General features: G+C 34.2%; 1 protein-coding gene across 24 annotated transcripts in view; it reads right to left on the bottom strand.

The window, feature by feature from the left end:
• The window catches only part of CAMK2D (calcium/calmodulin dependent protein kinase II delta), a 169,868-nt gene that overhangs the window by 19,970 nt on the left and 125,284 nt on the right, over nt 1-24,614 (bottom strand). For 6 of the 24 annotated variants that reach the window (XM_062574053.1, XM_062574073.1, XM_062574062.1 and 3 more), the window contains 6 exons: nt 23,589-23,672; nt 22,650-22,692; nt 17,865-17,902; nt 11,938-11,997; nt 10,304-10,345; nt 7,721-7,769 (listed from right to left, as the gene is read on the bottom strand). In XM_062574053.1, the coding sequence (XP_062430037.1) occupies nt 7,721-7,769; nt 10,304-10,345; nt 11,938-11,997; nt 17,865-17,902; nt 22,650-22,692; nt 23,589-23,672 (316 nt within the window). Of the gene's footprint in view, nt 1-7,720; nt 7,770-10,303; nt 10,346-11,937; nt 11,998-16,295; nt 16,329-17,864; nt 17,903-22,649; nt 22,693-23,588; nt 23,673-24,614 lie in introns of all 24 variants that reach the window. The other 18 variants (XM_062574058.1, XM_062574075.1, XM_062574067.1 and 15 more) reach the window with 10 other exon arrangements.

Genomic DNA, 24,614 nt, shown 5'->3' with positions numbered 1-24,614 from the left:
ATCCCATACTTCCCTAAAAATAAAGTTAGCTTTTTTAGCAATAGTTGCTACCAGTTGTGACCTGAGAGAGCCCATAACCTCTCAAAATGATTCTCCATTCACCTGTTAGTAACATTCAGCAGAAATTCCACTCTAATTTAAGATTAGGTTCAAGTTAATTACACACAGTTCATGTTTTAAAAGGCCCATTCTGATCTCACTTTTAGCAATCCAAATGTCCATTCTTAGCATCAGTGGAATCATCCTAATATACCTAGGACGTAAGATCAGAATTTGGTAAACAAGCCTATATAAAAAAAGCCTCATACTTTTTAAACCTTAGAAATGGTCACTTCTAGACCAGACATTTACCTTTTTTTTATTATTTTATTTTATTTTATTTTTTGCTTTCTCACATGATGGGAGTGGGGAAAAGGGAGAGACAGAAAAGATCATCTGAACAGATGAGTCTCTCAACTTACACAGTACAGAGGAAGGAGTGGAGTGGGAGAACTCAGACTCAAGCGACTGACTCTGTGAGTTTGCATTTTTCGTGGACTTGCCAGCTGAATTGATGGAAAGAAACACAACATATGAACAAACAAAGATGAAGAGGTAGAGGGTGACCAGAATCCTCAGGAGACACTGGCAGCAGGAGCGGCCGCTGGGGCACAGCAAGGATGGTGACCAGTAAGATGAAGAAGCAATGGAAGAGGAGGAGTGGTGGGTAGAACATAATCTCTCCATGTCACCCTCCTTTGTGAGAGCTGTATGAGGGTCAAGCAGACATGAAGAAAGAAAAAGAGAAGGCCAAAAAGAAGAATGATATTTAATTAAAAACAGTAAGAACTGATAAAACTTTGAACACACAAACAATGTTAATGATGTATTTTTGGAAGGAACTGTGGCTGTCAAAGAAAACTGGTAAAGGCAGTAGCCATTAATGACTCTGTTCAGATGCCAGTGCAGATTTACCTCTCTATTCAATACTGAGTTATATAGGATTTTGAAATAAATGTTCTCGGGATTTTAAAGTTTTTTTTTAGGAAAATATATTCCAATTTGATTAAATTAGTTTGTTTATACCGTTAAAAATATAAAATGAAATAAATTAGCAAAACATGAATGTAAGTGCCCCTGAATGGTCAACACTTTAAGGCCATGTACCTTACAGATATATTAAGAAGCACAAATTAGCCAGAATTTATCTTCTCTGTAAGTGTTCTGTAGCTCAGTAATTTTGCCCACAGGGGGTCATCACTCCTAGAACTGTTTTCATTAATTCAACTCTAAGGGCAAAATAATACCATAAGAGATCTAGATTTACTGACCATGGTAAACTCAAGAACTCGGCTTTGTAAATATTTGTGCATATTGCTGGCAAAAACAATGATGGTATTCCACAGTATTACTGAAAAAAAACACATCAATCTAATACCAAAGGGATTCTGTCAGAGCTCCAGTCTCATTATATTTATTATTACAGGAAGGAGAAATCCCACAAGTAATCCTGAAAGATAGCGTTTACTACAGCCCATATTCTCAGTATTCTCTTTCTTTCCACTCCTGCCCTTTTATTTAGGAATGATCACTGTCATGCAGACAGCACATGTTCAATAGTTACTGTCAGAAACTTTTGTGAGCAAGGGACCTGAACTACAGTTCCAAACAATTTCAGACTCAAAACCTTGAATTAGCTAACTCCTTAAATTCTTAAAGCTCACCACTGTTTGCCATGGAATGCTCTTAGTAAAATAAAATGTTCCAATTCTAAAAGATATAAATACATACCTATGTAAATAAGACAAAGATAGAGATACTAAGATTTTCAATATCTTGGAAAAGGAACATTCTACATGAGATGTAACAAAAAGCTAAGTTTTATCTCACCATCTTCAAACTAAAGATATACCTGCCTTCAAACATAAAATATGGGTGAGGTCCCGACACGAAAGGAAAATAATGTCTGCATTCTCTGAAAGATCATAAGACAAAAGAATCTGTTCCTAAAGACATTTGTGATAGCTGATCAAAGGCTATCTTTTTTTTTTAATTAAACACCTCCTTGATATCACGTGCTTCTCCAGTTCTAGAAGTGTCTACAGAGTCACAATACTGCTGAAAATGTCCTCAGGGAAATCACCAGTTCCTAAATTCTGTCCATATATATGAAGAATTCGAAGATTTTTTTATAAGCTCAGACTTTTCACCCTTAAACTCAGCCAGAAAGAAAACAAGACTGACCCACATATCAATAAGATGCAGAATATTCCAAACAGATGAATCATATCCCATGCTATGGAGAAAAAAATTTTGAAGGCCCTTTATTAAGCTGAGGGACAGCTGAGGATCATTTCTTCTACAGCTCAAAGTATCATCTTGAGTAAAGACAGATAGCAGGTAATCTGAGAATATTCCCTCTACTACCTCAGAGACCCATTCAATCCCATCAGTAAATTATCTTCAGCTATAAACAGTAGCTGAACCTTAAAATGGAAGCAGCTTTTTTACCCTTATCCTAGAAAATCTGCACCCAGAAGCCAAGTTTAGTACAGAGGGAAAATATCTTTCCTAAAGCGCCCAGCTAAAGTGTAAAGCTTGAGCTTATAAGAGCTGTCAGAGTTGCAGGACTGCTTATTCCCTGAATCATTCTAGAAAATAGACCCTTGGGAGGCTGCTGGCTTTGACTCACAATGCTAAAAGCAGCCTCAGACGGAAACATTAGAAGAATGAAAAGAATATTGAAAAGTGAAAAACAGGCAACCTCACAAGCAATTAATGGCAGGGAAATTATACTGGTATTAAACAAATAGAAAATGAACTCCCTGTATATTGGAATAACACGTGCACCCAGCATTTGGTGAACAAGGCAACTGTACGTGCCAAGTGTTAGGCTATGGACCCAGTGCTGAAACAGCTGCATCAGTGTAAGAGGTTACTACGATTATCCCAGATGTTACAGTTAAAATTGTCATTCATATTTGGGAGAAAGTTCACCCACCTTAAGAACAACAGCACATTGTATTCTGCTTACTTTACTGCAAGCATGTTAACATCTTTCAGCTCCTTCTCATGCAATCTCCAAAAAATACACTATGTAGCATTCCTATTTTAGCATCAGCCTGAGCTCATCTAGCTCACTTACTTTCCGTCCTTTGTATCGTTATGCAGTAAAGGACCAGAAACCTACAAATAGCTGGAACTTCACCTACTAAACATTTTACATCTGTCACTTAGCTTCAGCAGCAAGAAGAATATGACAAATATCTCTTTTCTCTCAGACCTGTGATTAAATGAAGATCCTCTTTTTTGTTTTAGGAATAAAGTATGTAATAGATATTTAATCTGCTCTTAATTGTGATATTACAGAATTAAATAAAAGTATTAGGCAAAGCATTTGCATTGTTGTTTTTCTTGTAATTGTATTCCTGAGATATAATTTTGTATGCTATGCTTCAAACAAAAAATTATATATAAATAATCTATAGTTACAACATGGTGTTATATCATTGTGCAGAGGCTCTATATTATTCATTTAATGAGCTTAGTTGCAAAACTACATATAATGGTTTGAAGAAAGAAATAAGAAGTGTTATGAATAAAGGTAAATTACACTGCATTTTCCTTTACATCAGCTGCAGATACTTGTAATTGTTCTCCAAGCTATTACTTTCCATTAACTCAAACTGTTATCATGAGGCTGTTATTTAAAGTTAGCGGGTATTTGCTGTTAATGCACCTGAGAGTTTGTTCAAGTGGGGGTGAAATGATTCACTGAAACTTTGAGAACAAAGCGCTACATCAATGACTTAATTAGAGTTAACTCCAGCTCATACAGCAATAGAAATCATAATTTACAGCTGCATTGTTACTAGCAGTGCATGGTATGAGACAGACAATGAGGGAGCAAACCTATAAAATCTTGTCTCCACCATTTATTTCAGTGCAAAAGACTGCAGATACTGGCCTGTACACCAGCTGAATTCCTCAGTAGTACCAAAAGCAATGCCAAGAGTGGCAGCAGAAACAAGAAACAGGGGAGTACCACAGGCGTGCTCTGATCTCCTGTGCAGGCCTGAGCTAGGATGCCATGAGACAAATGCCCATTGAATCTCATATAAAGTATGACATAAAATCTGTATTTTCAATACAGTGCCTAACTCCTATTCCTTCAACAGCTGCTACCATGTGAACAGGGTTTTTACAGAGCAAATCCAAACTTTTCTAAAGCTTGAAGAATTTTCTTGGACTTCTCATGAGGACTATAAAAGTTCAGAAAGTAAGAGGTTTATCAAAACAGACTTCAGGATTTCAAATACTGGTAAAGCTAATGCCAAATAATCTGCATTTTCAAAGCTCAAAGTACTTTGAAAAAAAAGCATGCAAAGGGGCATATTTTGGTATGACTCTGATTTTTTTCAATGAAAATGGTATCTGCCGTATTTTCAACACTAGTGATGTTCCGTGCCACTTAATTGTTTTTTACAGAGGCAACACCACTACAAATGATTTGCTGACACCACTACAACAATACGTTTTGCATCACTAAGTATAATCAATACAAATGTATACAATCATATAATTATATACAATCACATATACAATCATATAATCATATAAATGTATACAATCATATACACAAAAAGATGTATCTGTATTCTCAGTGGTCATGGCAACTCTGAAGGTACAGATCAACCTTCTAACAATCAACCTATATTTGCCAATAAAGAATAACAAAACAATGTACTTTTTCCTAGTAAACTGAGTAAATATAATAGGAAAGTAGTCACGAAATATATCTAAAAAAGAGGCCTTCATTATTTATAGAGTGAAAGAAAATCTTTGATCTACACCAAAAATCAGAGTTAATGAATCGTTATTTGCTCTGTAGGTATTCTTTTTGCTGTGACTGAAGCAAAAATAATTAAAACATTCAAATATTGTGAAAGGAATTTGAGAAGTGAAATCCTGAAACTTGGAATTTTTATTTTTGATCATTTGGTAGAATTGCATATATATATATATATATATATATATATATATATATATATGTTAAATGGTTTCTTCAGTGAATTCTTCTCTTTATATCTACCATGAATTTCAAAAAGAAACTGTTCTAGAACAGAAATTCTGTTATAAAGAAGTCTGCACATTTTGGAACCTTTTCTTCCAAAACAAAACAATCTCTGCCCCCAAAGCCCCAGGATTTCTTAGCTTTCATTTGGAATTAATACTAGTAATAGCCAACTTATGTTATCAGGATTAGAACAAGAAAAAGCCTCTTCTTCATTGTGAAAGAATAGTAAGATATGAGGTGAAATTGTAAAATGTAAGCAGTGAGAAAAATTTATTGTTGTACAGGTTACTAAAATAGTACAAATTGCTGCTTTTCTTATCCTACTGCACTACTGACTACTGGTCAGCCAAACAAAGAAAGCATATGCAAACTTTTTTGGTGCATATAAAAGAGTGTATGTAATACTTTTATGCACATGTTTTGGGTTCGTTTTTCCCACTAAGTATCAGTTTGTTCAAAGAAGCTGACGGTCCATTGGATAAGAACATTATTTTAAGTTTCTGTATTATTAATACCAACTATTTGTATACAGGAGTACACAGAAATTACAAACCCTTAATCCTGTTTTTGCACGATTAGAGTAGAAATGTACCCCCTATCTAAAAGCTGTATGGTCTTAAAAATAGCTAACGAAGAATCATCAATCTACAAGAAATAATGGATTTTTAAAAAATGCTTTATTATTCTAAGTAAATTTTAATTTTATTCTCCTTTTAATGAACGGTATGTTACAACTACCCAAACCACAGACAGTGAATTTCAGTCTTCAAAAATTCAAGTTCCTTACTTTGTGGATGAAAGCTTATAAAAATTCTACAGAACACAAACTGTTACACAGAAAGGATGGCCTCAGATATTTCTCCAAAGCATATTTCCAATTTTGTTTGTTGGTCTTACATTTGCATAGTAACTCTCGGTAACATAAAAGAAGTTGAATGGCTAAGTTTGTCCTGAAATAAATTTGTTCCTCTGCTCTCAAGACTTTCCTCATTCTCATTAGTGGAAGACAATTAAGAGAACAATAAGGATACATTCAATATAACATTTTTCAAAGTGTATCAGAAAGAGAAGGAAACTAGCTCATAAATAAGTAATTAAAATTTGGATAATTGAGGAATTTTTGCATAAAGGATGGGAATCTTGTAGTTGTTTTGTTCTTCCCTTATGGAGCATAGGGCTGGAATTAGCTTTTATAATCATGTTGCCATTCCTGACCGCCTGGTTCACATTTGCAGCAACAGAATAGTCAACTAGCATCTTTTCAAGATGAAAGATTATGTGAATATTTAAAATCTCTTCTATGCTATTGATTCTGCTAAAATGATAGATGCTAAAATACTTGAAATATAAAAATAAATTCAGCAGAATAACAAATATGCTATATGAGCTCTGGAAAAGATTTGATAATGCATGTTAGGAGACTGGAATTGGAATGCGCTTGCCTTTAGAGACTTCGTGTAAATGTGCTCTTTCCTCATTAACCAAAGAAATTATTTGCTCTGGACAGGAAGTATACACATTATTGCCAGGTTAATGATGCTAATCTGGATTCTGGACTATAGCTCAGACAGTGGTCTGTCTCATTAAGGAAATCAGGCTATCGTGTATTCTTTGTGAAACGTTTGATTAGCAAATGCCAGTGAGTCCTAAAACAGGACATGTATCAGTCTGTTATTCTGGCTCAGTTGAAATTTTTATCAAACATGGATAGCATCTGTTCTACCAACTAGAAACAAAACACCAGATTTTTTTTTTTTTTTTTTTTTTTTTTTTTTTGGAGAGGATACAATTCAAACTACTTTGATTCTCTTCTAAATCCTAAAACACTCCTATACTCTTTTGCAGCCAAAGATCTCCAGCATGTTCAAATCTCTGCACAGATCTGCGAACACCCACAGTAATGGTAACTCCTATGGGCACTTTACTACTTACGACATAGAGCATACCTTATACTAAAACAGTTAACTGAGAATTTTCACCTTCTCTCTTCTATTCTCTTATTTTTTTTTACTATCATCTCCAGCTTGTGTTTCAACTGTATGTATAACATCACTCTTTGATGCTAAAAAACAACCTCTCTATGAAGCAATCATTTACAAACCCAATACAGTTTTTAAAACAAAATATTATTAAAATAAGTATGAATAAAATCACAGGATAATATTTGGGGGAAAAAAAGGAAAAAAAGAATAGTGTTTTGAAAAATAAAAGTTAACTGAAACAACTGTATAGCCAAAACAGAAGAGAAACACAAAGAAACACTGGCATCTGAACAGAATAAATATTATAATGGTGACCTCAAAAAAGGAAAAACAAACAAAAAAAAACCCCTTTGCACACGCTAAAAGTACATGAATTAAACCAGAGGTAGAAAGCACTGAATTACAAATTCTTAAGCTACTTCTATTATTACTGGACTAACATTTTAAGTAACAAGCACTAACTTTATATTCTTCATTCCAAAAGAACCATACAAACTGCATTTTGGTAAATGAAAACTCAGCATTAAACCTGAAAATGTCAGAAGGAATGTAATGTGTAAAACCCATTTAATTAACACAAGAGGGGAAAAAAAAATCATTCTCCCTTAAGATTCCTTAGGAGCTTCTCTTTCTAATCGCCTAATGAAATGAATTCAAATAATTCAAAAATTAACAATCATACCTTTCACATCTTCATCTTCAATGGTTGTATTGGAACTCTCTGTTGATTCCTGTTGAGAAGTAAATATAAGTAGAATATATAAAATATGCCAAGTCTTATTTGTGTTCCTATGAAAAGTACAGTTAGTTATAGAGATCATGCAAAGCCTTGAAGCCGAGTGGGATGTAATTCACAAACAACCGGTCACAAACAGATTGAGATGTTCCCATCTGAAAGCGAGGTCAAACATTCCCATTCATTTCAGAAGGGAACATAAACACACTTCCTGCTGCCTAATGTTTTGACTTCACAGGAATGTATAGGAAATTTGTTTTACTTCAACATCCAACTGTACAAAGTCTACCTGAAATGTTATATGAATTACGTCAGCCAGGGAGAAGACCTTGCCACTTTAAGCTTAGTGATTAACAAACTGTGTAAAACAAGTCATTCCATTCCAATTTTTAAATATGCAGACTTCTGCACGCTACAATTTGCAAGTTTTTTTTTTCCTCCTAAGACTTGATGCAATGTATATTAAAACAACAGAAAGTTTCCCAGTGATCTTAATAAAACTGGATACGTTTTTTAATGTAATTTTCATATTTTTATACTGTTTTTGTGATAAAAATTTGAAGGAAAGAGAGAATTGATAAATTTATGAGGACAACTACGATAAACTAATGTATCTTTGTAGAAGTAATGTTCAAACATCCAGCCATCCAGAGGAGTGACTTGACTATCAGACAGTTATATTTAAACCACTACCCTGTTAAAAAGGCAAGGACGCTGTATTTTAGTCTTTCATGAATTACCGGAAACATGAAATGTTAGGGATAAATTCAAAAGGACATTGTCAAACTTAATAGGCACCCATTCTTTAAAAAGCCTGATAGTTTTTAAGCTTGATTTTCTATTTGTCCACTTTTTTAGTCAGCTAAATAACAAAAATAATTAGGCAGGTTATTTTTACCTGAGAGATGGAAGATAGGAGTGGTATTGTTTTCAGTTCTTAGAATGTTTTTATAATTGAGTAATACAAAATAAATTTGACAGTGCCCCTTACTGAGTCAAACGAATGTTTGAAACAGTTAATGCATTATTCAGACCTTAAAACCAAAAATGTATGTGCATCCATAAAGAAAACTACATGAATCAATCCACACACAAATGAAACAAGTCATCATGCTTCTCCTATACTGGCTGGTGTTAGCTGATTCACTCTACACAGATGTATCATGCTCTATCAGTTACATATACTAGACAGAGTACATATAGGTAAATAAAAACTCCATACACATACAAATGGTAAACACCATGCACAAGCTCTCACGGCAGATGTTGCCTGTAATATTGAAGCATCCACTCCAGTTGCCATAGTATAATACTGAGTTTTTCAAACAAAGAAATTTAGGAGCAACTCTCCACACTGAGTGGTTTGCTTGTCTACTGTGACCTTTTGGGACATTAAATATCTGAATTTCTAGTAATTATATAATAAAGTCAAGTAGATGTAGTCATGCCAATATTTTATTGGGGTTTTGGGGGAGGGCTTTAGTAGCTTTAGTGATAAAGATTAGACTAGAATTCAAATATAGGCTGTTTGTTGCCTATGTGTATAAGCTTTGGGAGTTGAAAGAGTAGTAGGATGAAAATTAAAGCTCCGTTCTACAAATGCAGGACACAAACAAATGGAATATACAAGCACGATACACACTATCAACACTTCTTCCATGCTTGAGAGATGTCTGCATGCGTTATTTTTTCACTCAGATTCAATCCTTTACATATACAATAACTATAGGTAATGGAGAAAATTGTCATAATGTTTAGCTAGTCTGAAGTTAATACTGCAAACAGTGAAATCAGTGAAATTTGTTTTGAAAAGAAATTCTTCGCAGGAAATGTAGGAACATGTGTTATATGGAAATGATGGTATTTCCTGGCCCTTTTCAAGTCCATGCATGAAAAAAAAATAAAAGAAAACATATTTTAGGAATCAGCTGCCAAACATAAACACTACAATACACAGGAAAAAAAGAAAACAGCATGAAAAATGTATAAAAATCAAAAGAGTTCCTTATCACTTGAAATGTTAAATTTTTTTGAAACTGCTCAGTGATGTTATGGAAGAAAACCAAAGCCTTGTGTGAAAGACATGTCACAGCATGGTGTACAAGCATGCTGAGAACCAGTAGATGGGAAGAGCTTTAAGTATGCCTTTAGCTGAGGTGACAACTCCAAAAAAAAGTCCTTGATATAATCTCACTGCGCTCTGAGAACAGCATTCTTTTGTTTTATTTAGAACGTGGAAATTTTTGTCTGAAACAAGAAATAAACAATACCGCCAAGCTCGGTTGTATAGGCTACCGAAGATGGTCAACCCCTACTGATTCCCCCAAGAGTTTCAGAAGCTCAGTGACCACAGAATGCACGCAGCAGGAACAAAACACAGATGAAACAGGCTCAAGAGACACCAGGGGTGACAAATACAGGAATGAGATTTTCCTTGATAAATTCTGGATATGACCCTATTCTGCTTTAGCATAGTGGATGAAATGCATGGTTTGGACAAGCAAGATGGAGTCGTTTCTTTCTGAATACCTTATTTCCATCGGGATTGTGGATTACTGTAGTTTGGGGCTCCTGAGCAAGAACAAAATAAAGAGAAAAACAATTCTCATTGGTAAACACATTCTTGTTAGTGTGAGGGCGTGCAAGAAGAGCCAGCTCACAAATGCTACAGTGATAAGAGCTATAACAAATGTTAACTGTTGCCAGCAGATGAAACTGGATATAAAGATTTCCTCAACCAGCAAGCCAGCAAAAAATGACCACCTCTCTTAATTCAGCAGCATGCAAAGACCTTATTCATGATCAACATACACAGGGCTTTGAAGCTCTGGAGACCTAAGAGGCTCTTTCTTTCATAAGATCTCATACTAAATGCTTTGCTCCTTTTCTTGTCTGAGCTGCTAACGTGAGGAACTATGCCCTCTTTCCTTTAAGCATGGTTGCTGCTTGCATTAGTATTAATACAAAAGTGATCAAATAAAAATATGGATGGACTAATAAGGACTGAGGAAGAAACAGGTACATTATTATCAATTGCTACCCTGGCAGAGCACATAGAGTAAGTGGGAGGTCTTTGTGTCATTTTAGAATGCAATTTCCCCAAATTTCCCCCCTCCTTCTCCTTCCCCTGCCCCCCTGACCCCCAAAAAATTGCTTGAAATAGCAGACAGATAGTCAGCACACTTTCAGCTTGGACTATTGTATATGGCGATGTCTGTGAACTGCCTGCCGTGTACTCTTACATAAAACCTGAAAACGTGCTTGGAAGTTACTTAGGAACATACACTTCATTGTGAGTGGCACAGAAAGAGCCAACAGGAAAAATCTCTCCCAGTGTGTGTTTTGTATATATGTTTCAAAGCTTCAATCATATGGAAAACAATACTTCACAAAATCAGGTACTTATGCACTAGCATTTATATTTGTAAGCCCTGTGGCACATGTATGCTCAACAAATTGGAGCTACTAACAGAAGTAAGATTGTGATATAAATATTCATGAACAGTTCTCTAATTAGTTATATGTTCCCTGCAGACAATATTAGAGGGCAATATCTCCTACAGATTTAAGTGTAAGAGAAACTAACAAAAAACTTTAGAACTAGATGCCTCTAGATCCCAGTAAGAGTAGACTTGCAAAGTCCTGCTGAGTTTTACAGAATGAAAATCTGAATAAGGTCTCTTTTATGGTTGCCTGGCAATAATCCTGTTAGCTCTCCTTGATATCAGTACTTATATTAAAGCAAAGAAGAAAAAAAAAAAAAAAGAGAGAAAAAGAAAGAAAGAAAATAGTAAGAGGTTTTTTTGGGCAAAAAAGTAGCATTAAAAAAATTGAAACAATCACCACGCAAACAGCTAAGAGCAACATGAAGTGCATTCTACTCACTTTCTGGCACAGCATGCAAAAATTCAACTACAAATATGAATGCTATAACTCTACCGCATCCAGCGTCCATTTAACATTTTCTATTAATAAATACACTGCTTAACAATGGACTTCCTCACAAAAAAGGAAAGTATAATTCAAACAAAAACTTGTTTTCTCAAAACCTGTTTTTAGAAAGCAAACTGAGTAAACACATGGAAAAGCAAAAATGGAGAAAGAACAAACAGAAAACAGTCCAAAACTTCCAGATAGCATGAAAAGGAAGATTCCAGGTATACCAGCGCCGGGGTAGGAATATTTTCCTTGGGGCTGGTTACCACGTTGGCTTTGTTGTTTATCTGTAGGTATGCAGAAAATAGAAACAGACAAGCCTTAGAACTTGCAGCAGGCACTGTATCTATATCTCTCTGTATAGAACATGTATATACAGATATAGATATCTATATATAGATATAGATATGGAAATAAAGAATCACAGAAAGATGAACTTATGAACTTGAAAGGAACACTAACAATAGCTTTGATAGCTAGCTGTGACTCCCCCAAACATGCTAGCTACATGTTTTTAGATGCACTCTAGGAACTTCTATATAAGGTATAGATGACTTCAGCTGTGACACTTAAAAGAACAGAGAGCCTTTAGAAAGCAGCTAAATACATACGAGAAAAATACAAAAATAATATTGGTTTAAACAGAGTCCAAAATTGCCATTGTGATTTCTAATTATGCAACAGTATTAAATAACTGCACTCAGTTACACTTTATTTCTAATTATCAATCACCAGCATAAATAGTATTTGATTCCTCATAGCTCTTTAGAAAGCTATAGTTCTACTGACTTCTTGGAATGTAATTTCATAAACGTAACTGATATTGGAAATAGATTGGTGCCTCTTTAGCTTTTTTGTGTTATTTTAGACAAAAATAACTTCCAGCTGTGATTTTTCCAGTCTCAAGAATGTTGCAGTAACTGCGTATCAGCTTTTCACTTTTGGTACCCTACCCTGAAAGTATCAGGTTCCATACTATACAGTTTCTGCAGTCTTAATCCACAAAGAAATCTGCTTAACTCTTCATGTGGATAGTCATGCTAGTTCTTCAGCTTAGCACAGTACTGTATCTTCACAAGACTGGCCTTCTATTTAATACAAACTTGTATCTCAAAAAAGATGTAAAGAATAAGTTCAAATGTATCTGATTCTTTAAGTCCACTTTTAAAATTCACTTTCATGAATACTGTGGCGTGAGAAGTAGAAAAATACTAAATATCAGGTATCAAACTACTTTTTACATATACTAGGAAGCAATATTAAAGTATATGCAAAACCAGTTTAAAACATCATTTTTGTCTTCAACAATTATTTAGAAAAGTTTTTCAGAAATGTTTTGGTCATGTCTGTTTTTAACAAGAGCAGTCCAAAACAGCATGCAAAGCTATATAAAGATATACAGTTTGAAAAGACTTTGATCCCCCCAAAATTGTACTGAACGTTCTATTCACACTACTTAACATTAAACACACAAAGCAAATGAACAAAAATACATAATTCTTTCATTAATTGATTTTTTTGTAAAAAGGTAACTACATCATTTAAAGAAACAAATTCTAGCAATACTCTGAACCAGCTTGTGAGGTATTTTTTTCTTCTTAAAGAAAAGCCTTTCTAAAATCAATTAGAAAATGATGACGTCCCCAGTAATATATATGAAAAGGCATAAAGAAAGGGAAAGTCCTAGAACAGTGGACCAAACTGAACTGTGTAAGAAACATCTGATTTCTAATTTAAGATTCTCAATGATCCTGCAGTCTCAGATCAAGCACTGAACTCCTCAGAAGTGCAGGCTCTGTAAGTTTTGTCAGTGCTAAGCCTTTGCTAAATTTGAGCCTTAAGAAGTTTGCACCTCTCAGGAAATTCACTGAACTTAATACCCTCAGCAGTTTTCCATTATTATTTTACTTTGGTACAGGTAGGGCAGCTGACTCACTGACTGGAGGAATGAAATCTGCAGCTAAATTCAGGTCTTACTTAGGACATGCCTAGATTATGGAAATGAAGATAAGGTTTGCATTAATTTATTCCAGAGTAAAAACTTTCTCATTTTAACTAGCATTTATCTTGTCTTTCAAGAATCTTCTGCAGCCTAATTAGTTAATGCCAGAAGAATATTATTTCCATACTAAATCTTATTTAGCAATATTTATGATAGGACCATTCTCCCACACCGGATAAAAATATTTTTCTTTGATTTATAATCAAAGTTAATAGTGTTCTACAGCAGAAGGATAAGACATCTGCATTTTTCTAATACTGGCCTTTCTACCGAAATTGTCATTAAGAAAAATACAAGTGATTATTGAATTCCAAGTGTTTACTCTATGCTCCAGCTTACACTAGTTATTGCCAAATAAGTTTCATTTATCTATTCACAATTGTGTATTCCAAGTGCAATTTCAGCCCGAAGCTGCAAGGCTCTCTGAACTCAACATAGGGGGGGAAAGAATACCTTGGTGCATAACGGCATTCACAGGTAGCTTTTTCAGATGTAAGTATTAGCGAGTATTTTATATAACAACTAACTTGCTTAGATACTTATGGGACTGGGAGATTGGCAAAACCTGAAGTCCTTACTCAGGAAAACCTTTCTTTAAAAAAATCCCCCAACCACTTAAAAAAATAGAAATTCTATAGGAGAATTATGGAGTAGCGAGCACACGTACAACACTGCTTGATGGCATACCCTATCTTCAAAGATAAGAGAAAAAAATCATATATCAATTTGTATAACTAAAAGTTTATATGTTGGTGACAGCTTAGTCATCAAGACACTACCAACAAAAAGTAACTAATAAAAGACACAAATACACACAAAGCAAAAACATGAGGAAGGAAATGGAGATTTCACCAGATTTCATACAGTCCCATTCAGTAGTAGCTTAATACCAAAAATAAAGTGATATGCCAAAAAAATGTTTGTTGCAGAATACATAATGAAAATAGGTTAATCAAATTTTAACTCCAATTTTGCCTGAGTAAGGAGAGCAGGCTTGGGTCCATACTCCCTTGGTGAAAGTCCTATAAAAATAAACAATATCCATTACAGCTACTGCTGAAAACTGCAGGAAATATATTCAAAACTTATTAGTAACATATCAAGAATTCAGCATTCATTACTAAAAGCAGAAAGAGATAATGTAATTCAAAACAAAGTTATTTCTTCTGTACAAAACCCTTTCAAGCTTAGAGAGAAAACAGCAGCAAGCCTGAATATTTTCTCCCTCTCTCCTGCAACATATACATGAGATTTTTTGTTAAGATATATGAACACACACACTTATCTATTTTGCATGTATTTCAACAGAAAAGAGAAGCTATTCCAAAAGGAGTAAAATATTTTCATGTGTAACAACCATTCTAAATTTAAATTATACTGAAGCAGTGATCTATTTGTGGTGAGGAAGAAAAACTTTTATACTAAAGCATTACTTGTCAAAAGCCACTCTTTTAGGTTTGATAGTAGTACAGGACAGATGCAAACAAACACATTGAACAACTGGGCATGACAGTAGAGTCATTTATGATTTTTTTCAGTATTTTATAAAAATATTTTAAAAACAAAAACTTGTATCTTGGGACTTAATCTTCCACAGAATACTTTTGAAACCAAAGAATTAAAGCATATTTCATGTTTGGGATACTATAAATATCCCCGCTGCACCTGTCCTCTTTCCCCCATTGGGGCACATTACCATTGACACACTTTCACTGAAATTCTACATTCATCTAGAGAAGAACAAAATATTTAGCTATGTAACTGCATGCCTATTCAGATCTGACTAGTACTTTTTACTTTTCAAGGACTTTTGTGCTTCTCGGAGAAAGGTGTGAGTGATGAACATTTGCCTTCTCTCTACCTTCAGCAGCAACAGAGGCTGGCTGGGACATCACAGCAGATCATCATGAACACCTCCAACTTCAGGTTCAAAGCCACAATACACAGGAATATAATGAGTTGCCATATGGAGGCACAGAGGCCAAATGAACGCAAAACTATAGAGTAAGTCAAGGAGGAAGAGAAGTTAGAGAGACTGACAGTCAGTTGGGACATCTTGTGACAACCCCCTGAGCTGTGAAGGGAGTTAGCTAGCAAAGCGTATTATGGAAAGGCTGTGGAGTCGTTTTTTGACTCCTGAGCATTTAGCATTGCATTCTGACCTGTAATTGCTCGATTAAAGCTACACTATTTCACTATGTACAGCAATGTAGTTTGTGTTACATTATATTAATATTATTAGCTTTTAATATACAAAGATTTTAAAAACTAATGGAAGGCTGTTACAAGATTACTGTATTGCTGCTATTTTTATCAACTAAGGACAGCTGCATTGGCCAATGTTACATCTACTTTTTTGTATTTACATGTCCCCAGTTAAAAAAAGTAAAAAAAACTTGCTAGAAAGAACTGCAGAACAATTCACTGTGGATGGCATACAGCAACTGCAGGCTTAAAATTCACAAGATTGTACTTTAAAGTCTTGCACTTCTCACAACATGTTAACAAAACTAAATGCAACTACTTGATTTCTAAGTGTGAACGTTTCACAGGAGGAAAAATCTGTCAGATAAAGATCCTCACCATCATCTGAACACTCGAACTGGACTTCCTTTTCTGAATTGACCAGTCAAAGAGAAAGGAAAAGAAGAAAACGTGACTGGTTGGATTTAAAGTAGCAATGCATGGAGAACAGCATATTTCTGTTTTTTTGTTGTATTTTTAAGACAGCATAAGCTGTAGAAAGGGGCAGAAAAATGCTATGGAGAATATAGTCTCTCAATAAAAGAAAAGATGAAAACAGACCTCCCCAGATGTATATTCACTCTCTTTGCTCCACATAAACACACAGGAAAACAGCAGATACATAAAACATGCTGAAAACTGAAGTATCAAAACCCAACAAGCGTAATTTAGGCAAAACTTTGGCAACAATTGTTGTATTATTATCAAAATTAAGATATAACAAATACTACTGTAGACCTGTAGGAGGAATGATATTTAAACAGGAAAAGCTATTGAGCCAGAGTACATACAATTTAAATATTCCACAATGAAAGACGTTAAGGGTTTTCCACCAAAATAACAGAATAGTACAGATGATGTGCTTCTCCATACAACTAAGATATCTACTACTTATCAATGAGAAGCGCTGAAATCGAAGTGTGCTTGCTTCATTTGAAGTCAGTCTCAAGACTATTTTGACGGGGAAAGTGTGCATATTTGGGAGAGCAGAGACAAGATACTATGAATCTGATATTTAAGTACACAATGTTTCATTTGAATAAAAAGTTAAGATTAAATATGAAATTAAAATTCAGGTCAAAGAAACACTCCTGAGAAAATACATAGGGCACAAAAAAAAAAAATAAAAAAAAAAAAAAAAAAAAATCTTTCAAATCACGTAATGAAAACTCAAGGCACTTATTTTAGTCTTCAGGAGTCCTCCAAGAAAAGAAAAAAACATTTTTCACTGCTGAGTGATTTTTTTTCTGGTTGTTTTTCAAAGTATTTATCCAGAATGTTCATTTGTGAAGCATCTCTCCTCCTGCAGTATCTGGTGACATGAGAATAGGAACTCTAAATTATGTATGAAAGCTGCCAAAATATTCCCTTCTTAGTAATGTCTATTAGTCAGGACAAACTTATTTGTTGACATATCAAACCCCTTAAGTTCTGCCAAATGTACCAAGGACACCTGGTAGAATACAATTCATGTGGAGCCAAGTCTAACAATAAACTTTTGATCTTCCATGAAATCTAATGAAAAATCAAGGGGAAACATGAAGGCAATAATGCTGTCAAGAAGCACCAGTACCTAAAACACTAACATGCCTACTACCAAAACATCATTTATAAGATAATTAATAACACTGAGTCATTAATTATATAATCATCCTCTACTGCAATTGCAAGCAAAGCATTCTTTCTCCAGCAGTTTTCTATTTTCCACTTATTAAAATGCTTGTTTTTCAACTATTCCTTTTATTTCATTTTTTAAAGTTTTTCACCTAACTTTAATCACTTCAAATAGGCACTAAGAAACAATTAAATTCTATAAAGAAAAGAGATAACCATATTCAATTCTAAAAATTGGCAGAAGTTACAGATAGTGAATAAGAAAATACATTTTAAAGTGTATATTTAACCTACCTTGACTCCATCTGGCTTTTTCAACAAACTCTTAGCTGCTGCAAAATGAGAGAAATAATTTCAGTATCAGCTGGTTACTACCGAGGTCAATCAGCTGTGCAGCAAACTCCCATTGCCCCGCCCCCCCGTCTACATTTTCAGTTTCAATCTCCTCTCTTTGTTGCTCTAAGTAAAGCAAAAAAGATATTCATAGTATTTAAAAAACTACAAATACTGAAGTGTAATATTTCTTTTCTATTAATTAAAGTTGTTGGTAATTATACAATGATAAACCTAATTGTTAGGAACTACTGGGGGTCATAAAAGAAGCAGAAGTAGGCTATGTGTAAGAGAAGCAGTTTTGGATACATTCATTTTCTTAACTAAAATATGTTTACAACTGTTGACAGGGATAGTTCAATAATCACTATGAAGCAGTACTGTTCTGATGGCAGGGACTTCGATATGATATCTGCATAGCTCGCTGTTATCTTAATAATCTTATTAATATGAGAATGAAATAAGAGTAAGCAACAGCTAATCGATGAGGTATGGTACCATAGAAGTATAATGAGGTACATGACTATCTATTCCATTAAATGAAAAGTAAATTGCATTATAAAAGAACACTTTTGAGTAACGGTCCTTTGGGGATTTCCCGTGATGACAGTATCAGTCACCTCACAGAAAAGGACAAGGAGGTTACAACTACAGAAGGTAAAACAATCTGCTAGTGAAGTTTTGTTTCAGAGGGGTGCTTCTTGGGGGGTTAATAATTAAGAATGATTGTTGTGCTTCAATTTCTAATGAAGAAAACCTATGACTTTCTGAACCATATTGCACCCTGATCAGTTAAATTTCTTCAGAACAAGCTTTTAGTTTGTTTATAATTTCAATCCGATCTGATGGGGAAGATTTTATTTGTTACAATTTTGATTTGCAGGTGTATTAGGCTTAAATCTTGCCACATAAACTGGGTCAAACTAGTCTACAATTTAGTCTTACTAAATTGTGAGGGCTAATGTGCAAGCAAGCAAATCAAAACCCTCAACTTGTGAACATTTGCAGCAAATATACATGCTGGGAGACCTACCAAATTCAGATAAACTATTCCTAAGTGTAAATGCTTGCTGAGTCTGTCAAAGAACAGAAGAATAGTGAACTATAAAAATGAGCTTGGCAATTTTATTTGTTGTTATGAACTTGTCTTCCTATTGGAAAATACATCGTAGTTTAGGTTGCAAGGAAGGTGCTGTTCTATATACAGTTTTGCTTAGAATTAGGAAGCCTTTCTGCTGGAGAAATGTTCCAGGCTAAAAATCTGGTGTAACCAACAGGAGAGAAACATGATATGGAACTTGACCCTCATAGGTATTCTTCCTCTTTTAGAAAAATGAAATGATTGGGCTTTGCAGGCCTGAGGTTGTTCAAACTATTTCAGGATTTTGGAGAGAGGAATGAGAAGGGGAAAGGAAGACAACATCATACATTTCAGCCTCCCTCCTCTTGCACTGACAATACTCTGTTTTACTTAAAATAGTACATGCTTCTAATGACAGGTTACCGACATTTGTTTCCCTCTCCATTTAGCATTGTTAGGGAAAAATAAGAAAAGCTAAATGCTTCAGAGGAACACGTCAGGTTAAGCCTTTTGAATCTACTTCATGCTACAGCGGTCATGCCTTTGTGCATATATATATATATATATGTACACACACACACACACACACACAGAGGCTTTACATCTTCTATTTACATACAGAGAAGGTGTTAGTGACCCTTTCTATTCAACACACTTGGGATGAATTACTAAGCACACAAGTGAAGTGATAAAACTAGTTGGCTGGATAGGCTGAGCATGGCTCTGGGTATTGCTGAGAAGGGGAAGAAGGTTTTGTATGTTGATAAAGCAGTTCTGATCTGTATCCTTATTCTGCACATGATCTGATATGTGGTGTTTGTTTTTTTCTTTTTCAGGCAATATTGACATGACAGGGGGGAAAAGGGACGCAATATTTTTCTGTCAGGAACTGTATTGGGCCTGTTCCAGTGACAGAGTTTCTTGAGATACAATTTAATTCATATTTCCCTGGAGTTAATGACTGCGTGGTTTAAACTTGAAGCTCATTTCCGTATTTGTGGCTTATTCACTTATTCACCAACTGTATCTGCATCCAGTGTTCATTTAGCTTTGTTCAGAGTGCAGAAAATGTAAAATCACCCCAGAAACTGTACAGAAATAGCTAATGTTTGTTATTGTGCTGTTCACATTAAAACTGGAAAATGAGGTCAAGTTAATGTTTTTAATTTAATGAACATTTATCAATCCTCCAAATACATTTTAACAATTATGGACATTAGCAAACACTACTAAAATATGACAAGGCCAGTGATTTCCAGCTAAGATTAACAAAAATACATTTGTATTATGTAACAGAAATACAGTATGTTTTTATATAAGATAAACATGTAAAATTAACATTTAAAATAAAGTATTTTACATAAGCTTTTGAGACAGAATACTTCCTGTTGTAATGTGTGCTTACAGAACGTGAAGCAATGAGGCCTTGAACTCAATGCAATCGTTAGACTTTACAACAATACAAATGTTCGGGAACTCTATTAACTTCTGAAATTAATTTATGGAAAGGAGGGGGATATTTCTAAAGCCTAAGGCCAAAACACCCGTAAGTTCATTCCTTTCCAAATCTGCTTTATACTGTTAGAGCTCACAAAAATACGGGAAAATATAAATTAATTTTTACAGGCTGCTGTTCATAACGAAGTAGGCCCTTTCACTACACTTTTGTACGTAATTTTTGAGTTTTTTCAAAGCTTAAGAAACATTGCATGTTTTATGCAAAAAAGTAAATAAAAACAAGTCAAATGAGGGTACCAAAAGCAGTAATACAAGTACTATTTTTACAGTATTGCCAGCATGTCCTTTGAAATGTTTCTAGCATGGATTATTATGCAGTATGTTATGTTAGAGGACATACTTCTTACTGAACTGCTTTTGCCATTGTTGTCTTTGGTTTGGAACGTATTTTTAAGAATATGTTAATGCATCTTTCTCTAAGCACAGACACTGTATACAGATCAAATATTTAAAGAATTTGCAGTAGCAAAGCTATTAGCATATTCTAAATTAAGCCCGCAATGAAAGATTTTTTGCAACAACAAGCGAAAGCTATAAGTAAAACCTATGCAGTGCTAATAAGCCAGAAGGAAAACTGAAAAGAAATGGCATTTGTGACAACATGAAGAAATTAGAGTGATTTAGGGCAAACAGCAATTTTGATTCAGAAGAGAAAAAAAGATGTTCCTTTCACGTGCTGAGGGTCTTACCTCACAAGAAATACACATTCCACATAAAAGGAAGAAAGAAAAAGGAAAATAAAACACTTTTATAACGACTTTGTTATGGACAAATGACCTTCAAAAACATGCGTTTGCAATGAACATAATGAATAAACAACTTGGAAAGTAAAATGTCATTACACATCGTTATGGTATAAAACAGAGATGATACGTGAAAAAAATCCGAAACAAAGCCAAAAACCCTATTTGCTTTTCATGTCGATACAACATTTGAAAACGATTTTGGCTTTTTTTCTTTCATGAAAGTTGAAATTGACCCTTACATATACCGACTGTGACAGCTATGAAGTGGTGAAAAATGACATCTGTTTGATATTTTAAAGTAATTCATTTTTACAAGATATGCAACTTACAGCATTATCACCTTTAAAAGGAAATGAGTTACCAGCAATCCATTAAGCATGAACCTAATGTAATTTACAGAAATGTAGTTTTCTTTATTACAGGTATATGTTAAATGTAGGAACCTAACACAGAAAGACGGTATGTATTTTAAATATTATGCAAACAGAACAAACTGTTCTTTCATAATTCTTTAACTTATTTTGAATAATTCAGTGCTTATTATTATTACTCAAAACATGCCAAAAGTACTACCATGTTTTTATCTGTAAATTAATTTCAGTTACACTCCAACGATTACATCACAGAGTAGGAGGAATTGCACATTACAGAGTTTTAAATTTGGTATTATTTTTCACTATTCACTTAAAAGCTTGAATGGCAAATGAAAAATTTGGCATACCATCAAAATTTTGGTAATACTGTTATTCAGGAAATTCCAATTCTACTAACAGGAAACATATTTTGGCTCTCTTCATTGAAGTTTATTTAGTATGAACACCTAAACTTCCATGTACACTAATTAGAAAATTATTTCATAAGTAGGAAACACCTCACTATATCACACTGCAATTAAAAGAGAGGGAGAAGATGGACCAATTTTAATATATTTCTTACTCCTTAGCAAAGTAATAAAGAATGAACTTATCTTTTTTTAATACAAGATACAATCAAATCCCAGAATGAGATTTCAGTTATATAAAACCAAATAACTTTCTAAACTTTGTTTGATCACATTTACACAAATAGAATTACATGTATTATTTTCAATTTCCTCCATCCAAATACCCAGGAAAATACTGTCTATCTTTCAACAAGATACCACAGATAACACTAAAAAAGTAATGAGATGGAACACACTTTCCACTGAAATATTGCATTAGCCAAAGGCAGCTAGAAAAGATTCAATTTGGCCTAAATATTTTAATTTTCTTGTCTGTTTCTGAAAAAGAAACAATTTAGATGTATCATATTTACATGCTCCTCAGCAATAAAGGTCCTTCCATACTACATAAATCCTAATTATTCATCACTTACGCCAAAAAAACAAGGCCATATGAATCTGGAGCTCAATGAACATACCTGAGAAATTTCTGGTAGCCAGCATAGTTGTCAAAATGGCCCCCTGTATACAGATATATTTTCTCAAATTAGTATTAAACTTCTGTAAAATTCTGAATCCAAACCCAACACGAAGGAAAACAGTCTTAAATTGCATGAGTTGCTGAATTAACCTTGAAACAATGGAATTTCTGTGCATTATCTGTCATACATGATGCTGTGAATCCATAAACTGTAATCTAGGCTTAAGTACGCACCTCTTAGCAACTTTGTAGTCTCAGATAATTACTAACTGTCAGTATGTAATGCACAAACCCTGGATACTCACAGGCACAGCAATCAGCAAATTGCAGCCAATTGCAAAATACAAAACTGAAAATGAAACTGGCTTGATTTGTGTGCTTATAATCTTTTTTTTCTGAGGTAGGAAGAGGAGTTCATTTGCAATGTGCTGATCAGAAACATTCACATTTGTAAAATTATCCTGTCTTGGCTGATCAGAATAAAATAAAGGATATTCTCTACAAGAATTAGTCTTAGGGATTTTTTTTTTCCTTCAAATGAATATTTTTACTTTTCATAAATGAAGGTAATTGTTATTGTTCTTAATCCAACAAAATAATGTAATAATCATTTAAAAATTCCCTCTTAAATCACTCCTTCATAACAGACTAGAAACGCAATCAGATTTGCAAAAGGATATATTGAGTCTAGCATCATATTGTTTATAATACTTAGCAGGATAGTTTAAACTGACATGCTACATTTTGTTCACCTTTGTTAAAACTTAAAGATTCTCATGATTAAAAGCAGATCATTTATCAAATTGTTCATAAGGACAGTAATATTCAAGAAGAAATTCCTCTAGGGACATAGGGACATCTCTTACAGATGGAATAGAAGCCAACTTACAGTTTTATCTCTCAAAAAAACCCTCATTCTTGTAGTTTTCTTTCTTACCTTTAGTTTTCTTCTTGCATTGAATTTCTTCAAGCAATCTACTGTCTCTTGTCTGTGCATCATAGAGGCAACAGTAGAACGTTGCTAAGAGAAGGAGAAGGAATTATTTTAATGCATCCAAGCAGACCTCTAGCATTTTATTCACTGTTAAACATGCATATTATAACCCACATGGTCCAAGCCTTAAGCCTTTAGTTTCTACCCCTTGTGACTGTCCTTTATGCAAAATCTCCAAATCAGCAAAATCAAGGACTTATACTCTGCGCTTCCCATCTGTAAGGTTGTCCTGAAATTAATTACTTTTTCCACATAAATAAGGACTTAGAAAAATATAAAATCTTAGAATTTGGGTTACATAGTACACACATAAACAACGTAATATCCTCAATTATGGTTTCAGAAAATATACTTTAAAAAAAGAAGGAAGCTTTTTTTTTTTTTAGCATTGGTTATATTAGGTCAAGTACAGCAGCAGGAAATAGTAAAGAGGACTCTCAAGTCTATCTACATTTTCCCTGCAAGTCAAATTAATTTGCATTGTAGTTTTAAGGCAAGGTAATACGATCTATCAGAACAAATAAAGGCTTGGGAACCACCAGCTATAGATCTCTCTGTGATTTTCTAAGGATCAGCCAAGACCACCTGCAAAGTCAAACTGCAGCAAGTACTGAGACTTGGAAAGTGGTGCTGGATCCAATAATAGAAAAGTAGCTTCTATTACTCGCAAACTGACTTATAACAAGTCCCTTTATCTTCTGCCTTTAAATTCCATGCTTATTGTAATAGTTACAGAAAAATGAAGATGTAAAGCATTATGCAACTGAAAATGACTTTCTGTATATTTTTCCCTAAGAATATGCAGTAGCACCATGAAGGTATTGCAGCCTAGTTCAGGCGATAAACCCCTGCACCATAAAGTTAAGGAAAAGGAGTCTGCTTCTCTGAAACTCCGTCTCAGGTTGAAACCTCAATATATGATATTACTGACTAAATCTGTATAATTACAATTTTATACCTTCCTACTTA

Source organism: Rhea pennata, chromosome 4, assembly GCF_028389875.1.
Source record: "Rhea pennata isolate bPtePen1 chromosome 4, bPtePen1.pri, whole genome shotgun sequence".
In the NCBI taxonomy this organism is placed as follows: Eukaryota; Metazoa; Chordata; class Aves; order Rheiformes; family Rheidae; genus Rhea; species Rhea pennata.
The sequence above is the reverse complement of the archived record's forward strand: the minus strand, read 5'-3'. Positions and strand labels throughout refer to the sequence as shown.